Source organism: Rousettus aegyptiacus, unplaced genomic scaffold, assembly GCF_014176215.1.
Source record: "Rousettus aegyptiacus isolate mRouAeg1 unplaced genomic scaffold, mRouAeg1.p scaffold_m13_p_13, whole genome shotgun sequence".
Lineage (NCBI taxonomy): Eukaryota > Metazoa > Chordata > Mammalia > Chiroptera > Pteropodidae > Rousettus > Rousettus aegyptiacus.
Window position 1 is genome coordinate 12758654 of NW_023416288.1, and position 14681 is coordinate 12773334.

The window sequence follows — 14681 nt, forward strand, 5'->3', positions numbered from 1 at the left end:
CTGTGTCTCTGAGAGAAACTACTGGATATAATAATTAATTCTAAAATTTTTACAACAAAAGAGATCTTTCAGTTCTTATATGGTCATTCCAATGAGGTTACTTACTTCTGATTCTTTTTCCAGAAATAACAAGTTAGAGCCACCAGCAAAACAGCTGTGAAAGCTCCCACACCTGCTCCCACTTTTAGCCAAAAGTCAACTGTTTCGCAGGTTGATAACTTTTTCTCAGGCAAAGAAATTCCTTTAATGCACCATTTAGGTTCATTCCACACATATAAGGTTTCCTTAAAAAAAAAAAAAAATACACAAAGATGACATGAGAAATGAAACTCAAAAGAGTTTTGCTAACTCTTTATTCATAGTAGGCATTGAAGATTATTCAGGATTCATCTAATAGAAGCTTCAGAGACATGGAAGATATAGAAGAGGTCCCAAAGAGGGTGAATAAGAAAATGATGAATGAAAATGCAACAAAACCAAATAAAATCATGGATCGTCCATTCAGAACACTTGCTACATGCTGAGGAAACTGAATAAAAATTATTCCATCTGGACATATCATTTGGACTATTCCTTAAATTTCTAATAATCCCTGACCTCTTGATCATGTTTTTAAATGAAAGCTTAGTTGTTTAAAATCATTAATTGAAATGGGTTTCACTGACCCATCACGTAGGTCCATTTCCCCAACAAGTCTCTCCCCTGAGTAGAAAAGCAGACCCTGGACCCAGGATTTGTGGGTACCACATGACCAACAGGCTTTGCTGACACACAGATTGCACTTATCCTCCCATGCCAAAATAAGGAGCATATTATTCGGTCATCACTTCCCACATGAGGTTCTTACTCTTAGCCTACCAATGTAGATGACTCAATTATATTAGGAAAATGTTTTTCAAACTACCAGTTGTAACAACTGGTAAATAATAATATCAATATACTGAGTCTCAACCAGCAATTTTATAAAATAAATAGATCAAATGAAACAGATTAAAAACAAAAATTATAGTATAGTTCATGGTTCCTAAGACATTTCAACATATTCAGTGACTAAGTAACAATCTGCATGATTATATCCATTGATATGAAATGACATGGAATATTAAATTTTTTGCTTATGGCGTCTCATTAAATTTTCTGGTGTGTGATGGTCATGTTATCAACACCTTAACAGAAAGATAACACCATAATGTTAAATTTTATTTTACACACACACACACACACACACACACACACACACATTTTTGCAGTTAATCATGAAGTGATTGATGTCCAGGAGGATTGTATTTATTTATCCGAGGAAAAGTTTCAACTAAATTCTGAATAAGGATTTTCAGCATGTTCTTTAAAAAGGACATACATTAAAACTGAGAATATTTTTAGTTCATTGTAATTATAAAATTTTCATTAAGCTTTGTGTGAATAAATTACTTTTAGAATGGATCATATTATTTTTATGAGAAAATGAGGTGAGAAATATAGGCATACTCAAGTTGAACTGCTGCATCTTTAAGTGTAAATAATGACAATATAGAGAAAAAAAATGTTAACTCTAACAGCCAATGTTGGCTTCATCTGAACTACATTCCAACAACAAAAAAGACTAAGAGAGTTTATATGATTTTATCCAATGTCCAATATCCAGTGAAAACAGTAAGCTCTAATGTCTAGTGGCAGTCCTATAAACAAACTATTAAAATTTCAAAATTAAAAAGACACTTATAAAGCAAGTATGCCTAACTTTCCAATAACTTACTCAAATTGTTAAATAAACAAGAAAAATATCAAGCTATTGGCAAATTTTCTTAATGATTCTATAACAGTCTTTCTATAAATTTTTTAGTCATTCTACTAATTAGACAGACTTATCCTTTTCATTCCATCACACGTACCTGGCAAAAAAGAAAATGGCTGACACTGCAGCTGAAAAATTTATTCTTTACTCGGCATGTAGAAATATTTTGTGAACAGGGTGAGATAAATTTGATGATGAATTTTAAAACATTTCTCATAGTGATCACACAGTATCTCTTCAAATCTTTGCTACTCTCTGACATTTAGAAGTAATGCTAAGTACATACTTAGAACCTGGTATAGATTTTTGAGATCCAATTTGATAAGAGCACTTTCATCACAAGTTGTGAAGCTCCTTTAGCTTCTATCAGCTATATGTGGAAGGACTTGTAGCGTGTAAATTTAACTTTATACGCATCTGGGTTAGACATAGTTGCAAAATTGGGGAAGTGCACTCTCAGTAAATATAAAGTGAAAGAATGGAACAAGAAATAGGACAGAAACACAGTGGAATTATTTTTAAATTAAAAGATACCCACAGCAATATTTTGCAATCACTGCCTTTTTCTATCATAAGTCTTTGGTGTTCAAAGAAATCCACCCTTGTTCGTGGACATAATGAAAACACAGTGGAAGTTGTCATTTGTGTTATATGAAGCTCATTGAAGGACAGACATTTTGAAACATCATATTCAGAGATGGGAGGGAAATGTACCCTCTTACTTCATTATGCCCATTTTTCTATTACTGTAACAGAATACACTAAGCAAGGTGTCTGGAATTTAAAATGGCATTCATATTTTTCTAATTGAAGCTTGGGTCTCATTTGGCAAATACTTCCAAAAATGACAAGTATAACAGAAGAGCATATTTAACTGATTTTGGTATTTCTCAAATTAAGTTGGAACTATAAGGCGGAAATTGTTTATTTCAACATGTCAAATGCATCAAAGTGTTCCGAAAGATATTATTTTTTAGGTCAAAACAAATATTTAAAAAGAATCACCTTGCAACTATCCATTCCTAATCTTCTTATAACATGTTGAATAGAAGTTTTTTTAATGAAGACAGGGAGAAGGAAATTTAACTTTGGGTGGTGAACACACAATACAATATGTGTGTGACATATTATTAAACTGTACACTTGAAGCCTATATATTTGTTAACCAATGTCACCCCAATAAATTTAATTTAAAAAATAAAAAACAAAAAATGAGACAAAATTGGAGATATAGTTGCAAGTTCACTCTTAAACTTCTTATCATTACCTTCCAGAAGAGAAGTATAAAATATTAAAGAATACTTGAATAAAAGACAACTTAACTTTTCAAAACTCTTGAGTTAAGTTTGGTGATCAAAAAAAGGAATGCATGATAGTTTTTCATTTACTCTAAAAAAATGATTATAAGATAATAGTTATCATTATTTGAGAAAGGGTAAAGATGAATTTCACTATGAAGCATATAAAGTATATCATTATTATTATGAAGATTTAAAAGACATCATTTTTTTGTGAACATAAAATTTTCATCCTTGACCTACTCAACAGTGCACTAGATGTGTGAGCAGCACTGTCTCTGAATGCTCTAAATTGGAATGAGCTATTACAGATAAATTTAATAAAACATTTCCTAATTTTTAAAAATTTAATTAATAAATAAAACATTTCCTAATTTTTGTTTTAGTATTGTCTATTTGGGGACTTTCTTATTTTACTATTTTACATTAAGTTACTAATAAAAATATTTTCTATTAATGTTATACTTATAGTCCATTATAAAATATGAAAAAAAGTATTGTTCCATGAAACCATTTTATTTTTAGGCATAATCTCTATAAGTCTGGGTTTGTGCCTGTGTGCTAGGTTTAATGTGCAATATATTCCTTACTACAGGTTCACTGTCATTAAAGTTTAAAAAATATCAATTTAGAGAATTGTTCTTTATGTTTCTTTTCTTCCTAAAGGTGAACATGACTGCTTCTAAATGTGCTGAATACATGGAATTGGGTGGGGGCATCCTGATTTCTTCTTGCACTCCTGCTCTCCATCTGCCATTTACAATCTCCTTAAGACTTTCCTGGACAGAACAGTTTCCCTCTGATGCCCTTATGCAGTGAGCACTCCAGCATGTTCTCCATGCCATGCTGATCTGAAGATCAGTCCTACCCCATCTACCTTCTAGCTCTTGGAAATCCCACTGGAATCTCTGATGCTCTGATGTCCACTCTTCAGTAGGGTTCCACTCTGGTACTGATTTATTCTCATCTGTGCTTCTTTATTGTTATTTCAATGGGATTTGGAGAGGGTGAGGTAGTAAGAGGTCCGAAGTAGAAAAAGTTTGTTTTCTTCACATGGGACTACTGAAAAGTGGTGCACTAAAGAAGACACTCTCAAACACTAGTAGTAGAAGTATGAATTGATACAACCAAAGCAATTTAATAATATGTATCCAGAACCTTAAAAATGTCCATCTCCTTGAATCCAGTTGTCTTTCTAGCAATAAACTCTAAGGAATTAATCAAATTTCCAACAAGGATGCTCATTACAAAGTTATTTTCAAAAAGATTGTTTTCAATTTTTTCTCAAATGTCCAACAGAGGAATTATTAAATCCCCAAGTATATACAGAATATTTGTCAATAACTAAAAGTTATGTTTTCAAAAAACTTTTAATGACAAGGGAAATACATAAACATAAAAGAAAACAAAAAATATACAGAGTAGAATCCCAACTTTAATAAAAAAAAAAAAAAACAAATAAGCAAACAGATAATAGCAGAGAAAATGTAGAGTAGATTTTTCATTATATATATGTATATGCTTTCCTCTTTAGATAAGCTTCTTATGATAATTCAGTTATACTATTTCTATCTTAATTTTACCTATAACTGCATTATATCATCATGTCTTGATTTAACAATATCATTTTATAATCCAAGTAAACATCATCCACAGGTTACAACTGCCTTGCCTTAATCCTTTTTCCCAATCTCAGTGCACATCTTCACCTTCCCCAGCATATGGGAGTTTAGCTACCAAACTTGATTTTAAATGCATATTAATATCATATTAAGTTAACTATACACTTTAACCATGCCTCTGAATCTTAGTTTCTATGATGTAAAAGTGATGCTGGACTAAGCAATTACACCTTCGATCAAACAGTTCTGCTTAGATAGGTTTGTGCCTTACCTGAAATCCTCTCTTACAGGCTCCCTCAATCTCATGAAAGTCATGCTCTGTGCACAGAGGACAAGCTTCAGAACTCTCCCACAGGAAATAGAATGTACATCCATCACAGGTACCTGCTGGACATTTGCTGAAATAAAAAGTAAAAAACAACAAAAATGATACATTCGATCAAGTCCAACCAACATTTGAATATATAATGCATACTGGAAAACAATGTGAGGATTCTAGGAAACGTACATGAAAAAATAAAGGAGACAATGAGATACCACTTTATACCCACTAGGATGGCTAGAATCAAAAAGACATAATAACTAGTGTTGCAAGGAAGTGGAGGAATGAGAAGCCTAACATACTGCTGATGGGAATGTAAAAATGGTGAAGCTGCTTTAGAAGAGTCTGGCAGCACCTCAGGCAATTAAACTGAGAGTGACCACATGACCCAGCCATTCCACTTCTAGGTAAATATACAAGAGAAATGAAAACATATGTCCACACAAGAATGTGTACATGAATGTTCATAGTAGCATTATTCATAATAAAGTGTAAAAATGACCCAAACATCCATCAATAGATGAATGGATAAGCAAAATGGGGTATATCCATAAGATGGAATATTTCTCAGCCATAAACAGGAATATGGTACTGATACATGCCCCAACTTGGATAAATCTCAAAAATTTTATGCTAAGTGAAAAAAGCCAATCAAAAAATTCATGGGTCATATAGTATTATTCATATTACAGTTCATAAAAGGTAAATATATACAAACATAAAGTGGAATAGTGGTTGCTTATGGCTAGGAAGGGGGCTAGTATTTAGGGAGGCGATAACTAAAGGGTATGGGATTACTTTTTGAGATGATAAAAACGGTCTAAAATTGACCATAGTAATGGTTGTACATATCTGAATATACAATAACAATGGAAATTGTATATTTTAAATGAGTGACTTGTAATAGTGTGTAAATTATACCTCTATAAAGCTGTTTTAAAAAAATTTTTAAAGGAGAGACAGGCACAGATAAAAGTTAGCCAGAATAGAAGGGAAGAAAGTAAGAGAATCCTTGCCACAGGGCTGAAATAGTACATAAATTGGAAGGACATTATAAGCAGGTGACTATGGTTGGAGTTTCAAGAGCAAAGCAGTGAGTGAGCACAGGCAATACAAGCAGGCAGTAGGTGGTAAAGGGAGGTTGTGATTTCTGTTTAAGGTAATGCACTTAGGCGAGGTGCTCTAAGGAAAAGAATAATGCACAGGACCATGATCAACAAAGAGTGGGAGAAGACATAAAAACAAAATTGTCTGAAGTGAAGAAACAAACAAAACCACCATCAGTAATGCAAATTATTTTTCAATCATAGGTTTCCTAAGCCTGATGACTTCCTTTGAGTTCCTTTTGCCAGTGATGATGGATAGGGCTTAAACACAGGTGCAGAATCGCACTGAACCAACCACCAGGCAGAGCCTGATGGAAGACTTTTTGAAATTCTGCTTTCTGGTGGGTCAGCTTATTATGTCAACTTGCCTCTTCCATTTTAGTGACAAATAGGGCATGATTCAAAAATTAACTTGCTACTAGTGTACAGAATCCTTACTGATTGAAGAAGCTATTTGTAAAAATTCTAATGGAAATGACTGTTTAGTTCATGAATTCACTGAAACTAGGAAAATGCTATTCCTTTAATTTGTCTATTACACTCCCTAAGTCAAGCTGCATAAATATAGGGCATCGCCCTGAAAACCTCCATCAGTCCTTAGCTGGTACTGAGTACAGGTGTTCAGAAACATTTAACAGCAAAAAGACAGACATACCCCTTTTTAAGTTTTAAGTTCAAATGCCAAAACTAAAATTTCATACTCTTACTTAACTAAATGTATTATGTTACCCTAGAATATGAACACTAAAAAAATTCTAAGTTGCTAAAAATTAACTGCATTTTTACACATCTATTTTTCAAAAGTGTCTATCTGCCACAGACTAAGAGGACATGGGTGGGATATAAATAAAAGCAAAGTTCTTTATAACATGCTTCAGAAACAAAGGCATAGTATTGTCACAGCTAAGAACAATGGTAAACAGTGACTCTTTAGAAAAATGGCTGAATTCTTATCTGCCTTAATTTATCTGTTCATAACAAAAGTAATAAATATATTCAGACTACGAAACAGATTTTTTTAAGGTAAGTGAAATAGATGAAAACTATGCCAACTTAAAAATTATTCCTAACTTCCACCTTCCAGATCAGTAAAAGCAACTTAAAATTACTCTTTGGAAAAAAAATTGGGTAACCAATCAGAAAAGTTCTTCAAGAATACAATTACTATTTGCTTAACAAAGATGTGCAACTTCAAAAATTATTACATTCTCTGATAGTTTAGCAATTCTTACCAATATGCTTCCCTGCTCATTCTCTTCTCCCCAAGTTATTTTCCATTTTGTTTTTCCAATATAGACAAGTTGTAAAGGGAGTAACAGGGTTTATCTTGGGAAAATAAAAGAGTCTGCTAAAATTTGAGAAGAAATAACTCAACGAATTAAAAATGAAGGAAATTAATCAAAGTTGCAAAAGCTCTGGAGAGAAGACTTGGGTGATAATTCTAACTGGACTTTCAAATGACTATGTTTTTCTATAAGTGACTCAACACCCCTCCGCACCATTTTATTTTTATAATTTCTTAAAAATGAAATGTCTGCTATGCTGCCTTCATAGGGTAGTTATAAAGGATAAAATGAGAGAACAATTTGGGAAAGTTTAAAGCACTACAAAATATAAAACACTATTAACAATGCATGTCACTTTCTAAAGAATTGGTAGAGCTACAGGAATGGTGAAAAAAAAATCAAGACATTGATGTAATTTATAAAGCTGCCATTAGGTGTCAAAATACTGTGATGATTCACTGTTTTTCCTTGGTATACTTCATTTTTAAAAGAAACTCTTAGGTCAAAAGCAGTTTAGTTTAGAATCAATTTTTTAATTCCTTTAGCCCAATGAGTCATTTAAAATGAGGAACATTCAAATTCAATGCTTTGTTATAAACATAAGTTTCACAGTTTGAATCAGACTTTCTCTGTGAAACATGGATGTATGAAGCAGTAATTTCGGTAGTGCTTATATAGAAAAAGAAAATAGAAAAAAATGTGCAAAATATATATTTTCTCCTTCTAAGAGAAGAATAAAAGGCAAACAGTAAGATAAATAAACCCTTTATTGCCAAACATGAAATAGTTCTCCATTTGATGACCTGTGTCACCGCCATCTTCACCCTCTGCCCCAAGCTATTTAGAGGTGTCACTAATTGTGCTTCTTTTATAAATTTTGGTCCATGCGATATCCATAGAAACCAATGAGTAAATGTTTAAAGACGCAGGACAAGGTCATGAGTTGCTAGAGCATTTAAGCCTAGAGTTCTACAGGATGATCGGATGTGCTGTGAATTCTAGGTAGAAAAACCACCAACGATTCAAAGAACAACTAAGTGGCCTCTGATTTGGTTTTGCTGATAAATGTAGAAGAGACTTTCCAGTTTCCTATTTTGCTTGTGGAATTGCCTTACCAACCAGAGTAACACTGGCAATGTGTTAGAATTCAGATGAATTTTTTTTTTTTAAGAAAATTATGTCTTGAATTCTAAAAAGGAATAAATTTCCTGGGGGGATAACTGGACTGAGTTAATGTCCTCTTTTAAATGAATCATCTTACCTAAAGCAGGATCTACTTGGTTCATATTATGAGTTTGTGGAGAAGAATCTTATTTTCTCTGGAATTACTATATTCTAATATTCAATCTATTATTAATTGTTTGGATAGTTGATAAAGCATAGTAAATCAGTTTGCCCAAGCTTTATTCAAAATCTAAAGTTAAAACAAATTCGTGTACATTGTCAGTATGTTTCTAACCCTTCTGGAGTTAATCTCAGAATGTGGGCAAGTCCACAGTCTTGTGTGCCAACAACAGTTCTCATCTAGACTCAGGGCATTCATGTTGCTGAGCTTCTTTCATGTGGGGCTTTTGTGGGTTTTTTGAGGTTTCCAGTCTTGAGGTTTCCAGTCTTGGGGTCTGAAGACTGATATCCTCTGGCATAGGTAATGCTTTCTGATCTACTGATAGTGACTCTCAACTTTGGCATCTCAGAAAAGTAGCCTTTTTCTGCTGAGGATGCCTTGCCATTGGCAGAACCCCGTCTTGTGTAGGATCCATAAAATGCTGTTGCATCTTGCTCCGATTCTGTTTGCCATAAGGCTGAAGAGTATAAATCATTTTTGAACAAGTTTAAACATAAGATATTTTGACTCACAGCTCTTAGATCCAGGAATATAAAATTCTACCATTCTCCTGCAAAAAAACTCCCTTTCTAAAGATGCTATCCCAGGTTAATAACCAAAAGTCAGGATCTAATTAAAGCCTAAAAAAATTACATTAACTGACACTTTCTAGTCCTTCTGTATCTTCTTTAGGGAAATACCTAAAAAGAAGCTTTAGCAACTTTATTTCAAAGTTGATCCTAAAATTTTATGATTGCTTTCTGATATTTTTATATTGTATCTTAAGATTACTCAGTAGTGTTTGAATTATATAATTTTAACAATTCTGTATCAGAGTTTTTCCATTTCTTATCAGAACAAGTTTTAATTATTTTCCTTATGCTCATAATGCTTTTATATATGCTTCTTTACTTTTTAAAGCTATAAAAACATATTTGGTTTTAATCTTTCCAGTTCCATTGCCTTTTAAACTTAACTTATATGGATTTAGATATCCATGATTTGTCCATAAGTAGTGCAGAGGAAACAGAAAACAAAGAACTCATTTAACCAATAATTTTTCTCTGACTCTTAACAATTTAAAATGGATAGACTTTTGGCTTTAACAGTCCTTTCCCCGAAGACCAAAGGAAACACTATATTAGCATCTAATAACTTTGAAAGAGGCTCTAAATCAGAGTTCATTGAATAAATCCCTAGCATATTCAACCTCTGAACACTATCAGGACTGAACTGTGAAATATCCCTTTTGTGAGAGACAATATTCACAGAGGCTATACTTATAATAAGATGAATTTGGATTTTGAAGGAAGTTTTGGCGAAATAATTTATGGCAAAACAATTTATAAACTACCCAAGCAGTTAAATACGGTCATAAGTTTTGAGAGAGAGGATGATTTTCCTCTAACTCATAGCATTAATAAACAGGACAGGATTTGAGGAAAGATGAGTCACTTAAAAGAAGACAACAATAATATGTAGATCAGTTGAGTTATTCCTGGATACATGTGATATTTGCTTCTGCTTAGTGTGCTTCTTTGCAAATTTCTGCCTATAAGAAATTGAAGAGGAAAAAATTAAAAGATGAAAGTATTATGGCATAAAAAGAGCAATAGACACAGTTAAGAAATCACTTCATCTATGACCTGGATCCTTGGTGTTTCCTACTGTGTTTAGTAAATGAGTTTGACTTAAGGGTCTCTAATGTGCTATGATATCTCTATTAACAGAGTTAAAATGGTTCTCTCTGTCTTTTCTAATAAGGCTTTTTAAAATAACCTTTTCACTAACAAATTTCTGATTTTTGAAAGAGCACGTTGAACAATGCTTAGGTCTAATTATTCCTAATGAAAGGAGAATTTTCGATTCCTCTGACCACCTGGGATCATGATTAGAGGTTTGGAAAGCCTTTCAGGCAGAGGCTGGAGGGGCATCTATTTAGGGATATTAGTGGTCTATTATGTTGGCAATTTATTTTTTCGCCAAGGTACAAACTGCACTAGATAATCTCAAAAGTCCACTCTAGCTCTCAGATTTCATCTGCCACAGAACTCATGCTAAGTTTTTATCTAAAATGCCTCACACCCTCCAGACATTGTTTGGAATTAGAAACCAACTGCATTTGCCAGACCAAACAGAGCAGCTGGAGTTTCCAATTGCAGATTAGTAGGAGGCTCAGACAATTTGCTGCTCTCTCTAAATTTCACATGAGATACAGAGAACATACATTTCCTCTTTTCTCTTGCTCCATTCACTCTTTGTTAAGACATTCTCATTTTCCTAGGTCTGTGGTCTTGTGACATTTTCCCAAGTTACTAAGACACAAAGACCAACCAACATTACTACTGTCAAAGCTGCCTTTGCCTGCTTTGCTAAGATTCTTGGCCAAGGGAATTTCTGTAGCATCCCTTCTAAGCTGCTGAAGGCTCCCTTCTAAGACTTCGAGTTTCAGGTATATGGTACATGGGTCATATACAGTTTATGAATTGATCCCCTTGATTACTCAATCATCCATCTGCTTCTACACATAGCCATTACAAGACTATTGACGATATTCTCTACATTGTACTCTATGTCCCATGAGTATCTTGTAACTACTAATTTGTACTTCTTCATTCCTTTCTCTTTTTCTCACAGCTCCCCAATACTCCTCCCCTTTGGCAATCACCAGACTGTCCTCTGTATCTGAGTCTGTTTTTGTTTAGCTTGTTTCTTTTGTTCCTTAGATTCCACATATAAGTGAAGTCATATAGCATTTATCTTTATCTGTCTGACATATGTCACTCAGTATAATAAACTCTAGGTCCTTCTGAGACTTCTTGATCTGCTGCATATGAGACTTCTCAAAGTAACTGCCTGGTTAGTGCCTTCTCTCTCTCCTGAAGAATTTAAATCTCCCCCCAAAGTGAAAATTAAGTCCTTTTCAAAAGTAGCCTAAGTATCTGGCTCTGTTAACATTACTGTTAGCAGGAAATCACAAATCTTTATTCAGCCCTACAGCTAAAATAATTCTATTTCAGGACAAGCTGCTCTTTCTCATAGTCTGATCTCAGAGCGCCCCCTTGTGCACTGATGGAAAATTGACTCAAGACGGAACTAAAGGTCAGCACATGGAGGTTGCGGGATTCAAGCAGTTCCCTAGAACAGTGGCCCTCAAACTTCAGTGTGTATAAAAATTATTAAGTTATATCAAAATTGGGTGAAGAAATCCACCCTGTAGACAATGAAATTTTAATTAGCTTTTCAGAAAACTTAAATGCAGAACAAAGTTTGAGAATCTGTCTCTGAAAAAAAAATAAGCCAAATCTCCAAAACATGGGTTAAAACCAGTGTTTCTCGAATTTTAACATGTATCAGAATTTCCTTGTGTTTTTAAAAATATTTATGTGCTGAACGCTCAGAAATTATTTTAGGAAGGTCTAGAAAATATTTAAAAAATAAGAGACCCCAAGGTATTCTGTTGCTGATGATCTTGAAAAACCCTTACAAAGACAGTTAAGTTCCCTAAGCAGAAAAAACTGCTAGTAGTCAAAGGTGACACTTAACTCTTCCTCTCCTCACAAGGAACAAATCAGTTTCTAGATATCGTCATTTAACATTGTGAGACTATTTTTTATTATTTCTTTAAAACATCAGAACCCACCTTAGGAGAATTAGAGTGGTATATTTTCTAAAGGACAGACCGAGTTTTTTACTAACATCATCTGCTTGGCCAGAGATCTAGAGGAGGCTTCAAAAGTCATCAAGGTAGACTCGTAGAGGCTAGATCCAGAGAGGTTAGTTGTTAGGTCTGAAAAAAGACCTTGGAAGTGCTACAGTAAATAGAACAAGCATCTGAACTCAAAGCTCCATGGTGGGACTTCAGAGAATGATGAAAGACTGAACACACCTCATAACAAAAGCGTAGTTTGCTTTGACCTTAGCATGGATGCTGGCATAGGGATCTTCTACCAGCAATGCCCCTGAGCACCAGGCTTCCTCTGTTTATTTCACTGATGCTTATTACCTTTTATTATATATACCTGCCATCGCATTCTTCTCTCAGCTTGAAAAGGTGAAAAGGAAAATTAATGTGTACGTCTTTGAGAACCAGTGAAACACAGTTGGTCAGAGATTTGTAAATGCTAATGTGCTTTCTGCCCAGAAATAAGCCCTGAATACTTTTGCCACTGTAATTATTTTTAAGATACCCAAGTAATTGAAACAATGCTTAGGTCACTGATTTCCAATCCTGATGTAACATAAGGAGGATAACTTAAAATCTCTCAAGGGCTATTGTAAAACTATCAAAAATAAAATTAAGTCGATCATTTTCTTTTAAAGAACATAAACTTTTGGTAGCTTGATGGAGAAAACTCTGCAAATCAGACTATGATCCAAAGGTACCTCAACCCTAAAAGAATTAGAAATAAATAATCTAATAATAAATAAATAATCTATTGAACAATGAATAACTGAAAATTAAACATCAGGAGACATTTAAATGTCATTCATGCCATGAAAACAGTATTTAGTTAAGTTGACATTTTTTCCAAGTGCATGAAATTGCTTATTTTCTCCTACATAAATTACTACCCAAAGTATTCATCAGACCTAGAATATGGACAACTGTTACTGCAATGCCAATCAGTTAGGATACTGTATTATGTATTCCATAGGTCAGACTCTACCTTAGTGATTTTGCCACCATTAATCAGAAAACTTAAGCATGGGAAATGGATCAAATTATCCACCCTGGCCCCATCTTCCTAAACAGAAAGAGACTATGTCTCAGAGGTTCTATCACTTAATCTAGATCCACCATGCAGTTGATTGTGGATGAAGAACTATAACCCAGGAAAGCTCCTAATTCAATTCTCAAGACAATTAAGGCTAAACAATTTTTCAAGTGACTTAGACACTCAGGCAAACAGGACAAGAATATGTCATTGAGGAGACTGGGAAGTACTGAGATTGGGCAAGAACCTATTCCTCTAAATATGCCTTCTGCACATCCCTATAACAAAAATCTACAGATTCTTCTGTCTTCTTTCTGCTTTACATCCAGGGAGGATATGATTTAAAATATTAAGATTCTGGAGAGTCTTGCTTCCTCATAATAATAAATACAAATGTGGAATAATCATTTAGAAATAAAAATACCTGGGGACTGAAATCATTCCAGCTCCTAGTTTAGTAGGATTACATCTCATTTTCACAGCAGTTGACCGGCCATTAACACAAGATGTTGTAGTTGTAGAAGACCTATAAAGCAAATGTCATTTTACAAAACAGATATGACACAAATTAAAAAGACAAAAATATCCTACATATAATTGCTCCTATGCTCTATAAATGAATGAAAAAGAAAAATGTATCAAAGTTCACTAATTTAGAAATTTTATACAAATTGAGCTCATTTACTTTTGCTGACTATGAAAAGTTAACTATTTTCTCAGGTAAAGTGGTAAGCTATCATCAAGGTGTTTAGTAAAGATTTTATCATTATAATCAAAATTATAATGATAAATTATAAATTTTAAAGGGAAAAATTTCATATCTATTTAGGCCAATGCTTTGATGTGTGAATTACAAATAATTACTTCCTAAATAATGTAGTAGAGTCTCTTTATTGACTAATTTAAAAGATTATATATATCAGAGAAATTATACAAGGCTTTCAAAATATTCCATATTTCTACTTTTACTAGGTGTTTTATTTAAGAATAATGGATTATCTATTAATTATAAGCTACTATGCTAGGCACCCTGAAATGACATCCATTTGATTCAAAAAAAAAAACTGTCAAGAGAAACAGTCTTCACTTACTTATAAAAGAAATGCACATCTGGAATTTGGCTTGGTGGAACGGGGAACATATCTTCTTTTATATTAATATTTTGCAATGTGGTTTCAACTGTCACTCCTAGATGACAATAGAAAGGAAA

The 14681-nt window shown here is 33.5% G+C and overlaps 1 protein-coding gene across 4 annotated transcripts in view; it reads right to left on the reverse strand.

Moving 5' to 3' along the window:
* Nucleotides 1–14681, reverse strand: part of ELAPOR2 (endosome-lysosome associated apoptosis and autophagy regulator family member 2) — a 155189-nt gene that overhangs the window by 17591 nt on the left and 122917 nt on the right. For all 4 annotated transcript variants that reach the window (XR_004953888.1, XM_016148027.2, XM_036230308.1 and 1 more), the window contains exons 17-20: nt 14563–14659; nt 13896–13997; nt 4987–5113; nt 106–284 (exon numbers count right to left, since the gene is read on the reverse strand). Coding sequence is in view for 3 of the 4 variants with exons in the window: in XM_016148027.2 (XP_016003513.2) it covers nt 106–284; nt 4987–5113; nt 13896–13997; nt 14563–14659 (505 nt within the window). In the remaining variant the exon portion in view is untranslated. The remainder of the gene's footprint in view (nt 1–105; nt 285–4986; nt 5114–13895; nt 13998–14562; nt 14660–14681) is intronic.